The sequence below is a fragment of the Habropoda laboriosa genome, unplaced genomic scaffold (genome assembly GCF_001263275.1).
Source record: "Habropoda laboriosa isolate 0110345459 unplaced genomic scaffold, ASM126327v1 scaffold22, whole genome shotgun sequence".
NCBI lineage: Eukaryota > Metazoa > Arthropoda > Insecta > Hymenoptera > Apidae > Habropoda > Habropoda laboriosa.
In genome coordinates, this window is record NW_017100261.1 from 8,421,769 (window position 1) to 8,423,544 (window position 1,776).

Sequence of the window (1,776 nt, forward strand, 5' to 3'; positions counted from 1 at the left end):
CGCAAACCGAGGCGAGTACTTCCGAAGTGTCGTTCGAAGAAATCAGAAACAAAGTCGTCGATTTGTTAATCGATGCTGTGTGGATGGCATGCCGTTCTCGTAACGATGTCAAGCATCGTAGCGCTCTTTGGCGTGCTACTGCATTAATGATTTCTATGCCTGGTAATTGATAACAGTAATTTCTTCAAAATTATGTTATCATTATTACCCAATTTGTCATATTATAATTTATATCTTTAGGGACGCACAGACGTTTGTTACATACTGTAGCCTCTTCGCAAATTGAATTGTTCACTCCTGCAGCTATGACCACAGCTGTTGAATGCTGGCAATGGATACTCACTGTACGACCAGATTTGAAACTGCGTTTCTTGCAAGAAATGCTCGTTGCATGGCAATACACCGTTGACAAAAAAATGGGTCTCTTTGCACCGGATGAAAAAGAAGTCAGTCCATTGGCGGTATACGAGGGTTGCAAGTTAGGTCCGAATCCTCCTTTAGTGAAACCTCATGATATTTGGGTGACATTTATCGTGGAGCTAATTGAAACTGCGAAATATTGCTGTCAAGAAACAGTTGATATGATTGTCAGTTTGCTACATCGGTCACTGCCTATGACTGTTGGTGCTTCTGGGGAAGAACCTGGAATGAGTCGGCATGTTGCTGCAATTGGTGTACGTTTCAAATTGCTCTCTTGTGGACTGCTTCTTCTTCAAGGGGATATTTTACCAAGGTACAATATTGTGCAAAACACGAGATATATTATTTGAATATGTGAATGTTTAATACGTTTCATTTGCAGAACATTGAGTAAAAATGTGTTACGAGAACGCGTATACTGTAATTGTTTGGATTATTTCTGTCGAGATTGTCAAGTACCAACACAAGAATTAGAACAGCTGCACGAAGACTTGGTTACACTTATACGTTTCTGGCAAGTCAGTAAAATATTCTCAATTCAATAACATTAGTTTTTTGTTCAATTGTTCTTCCTAATAATATTTATTTTGTGCTATCACAGGTGATGCATAGTGATAAAAAATATTTGGTAATGACTGGTAACGAAGGAGAATTTGAAATGTTAACACCTCAGTCGTGTTCAACCGGTGGTTTTGGGCCTAGCGAAACGATTAGCTCTTTCAGCACAGCGTTAGGCACAACAAATTCTGAATATCCAAAAACACCGACCAGCGTATGGATTAATACAGTCCCAATGTCCACCAGTAGCAATACTTTGGGTAAACGTAGCAATCGTAGTAAACGTGTTATGAACGCTAACGTTTTTGTAAAAGATTACATAAAGAAAAGAAATTTGATTCTTGAATTGCTAGCCGTTGAAATAGAAATGCTACTGGTACGTTCAATTTTATGTTTGCGCTTTGTTTTTTTAATGTTCTTAATGATATTGAATACTATTTAAATTACAGGTTTGGAGAAATCCTAGTGGAAGACAAGAACTTGCACTTCATGGTGAATCAAGCATCGCTGAATGGCGTGCTAAGGGTATGAACGATCGATGGCGGGAATATACGCGCCTTGCGTGGGAAATCAGTCCCGTTCTCGCTGTATTTTTACCAGTTCGATTAAAATACTCGGAAGTTATTATCAAAGAAGTTTGTGGACTTGTCCGTCTCAAACCCGTACCAGTTATGCACGTCCCAGAAGCTTTACAATACCTCGTTACAACAGATACATTACTTAACGACGTACCTGAAGTAAGTTATTCTTTAAATAATATTACTTTCGAATATTCTATAGAATTAAAAATTCTAATTT

The 1,776-nt window shown here is 38.2% G+C and overlaps 1 protein-coding gene across 1 annotated transcript in view; it reads left to right on the forward strand.

Moving 5' to 3' along the window:
* The window catches only part of LOC108572796 (phosphatidylinositol 4-kinase alpha), a 9,943-nt gene that overhangs the window by 5,666 nt on the left and 2,501 nt on the right, over window positions 1-1,776 (forward strand). Inside the window, 5 exon segments of the mRNA XM_017935096.1 lie at window positions 1-162; window positions 241-733; window positions 803-938; window positions 1,022-1,354; window positions 1,428-1,733. The exon segment at window positions 1-162 is cut by the window's left edge and continues 37 nt beyond it. Of these exon segments, the coding sequence (XP_017790585.1) occupies window positions 1-162; window positions 241-733; window positions 803-938; window positions 1,022-1,354; window positions 1,428-1,733 (1,430 nt within the window).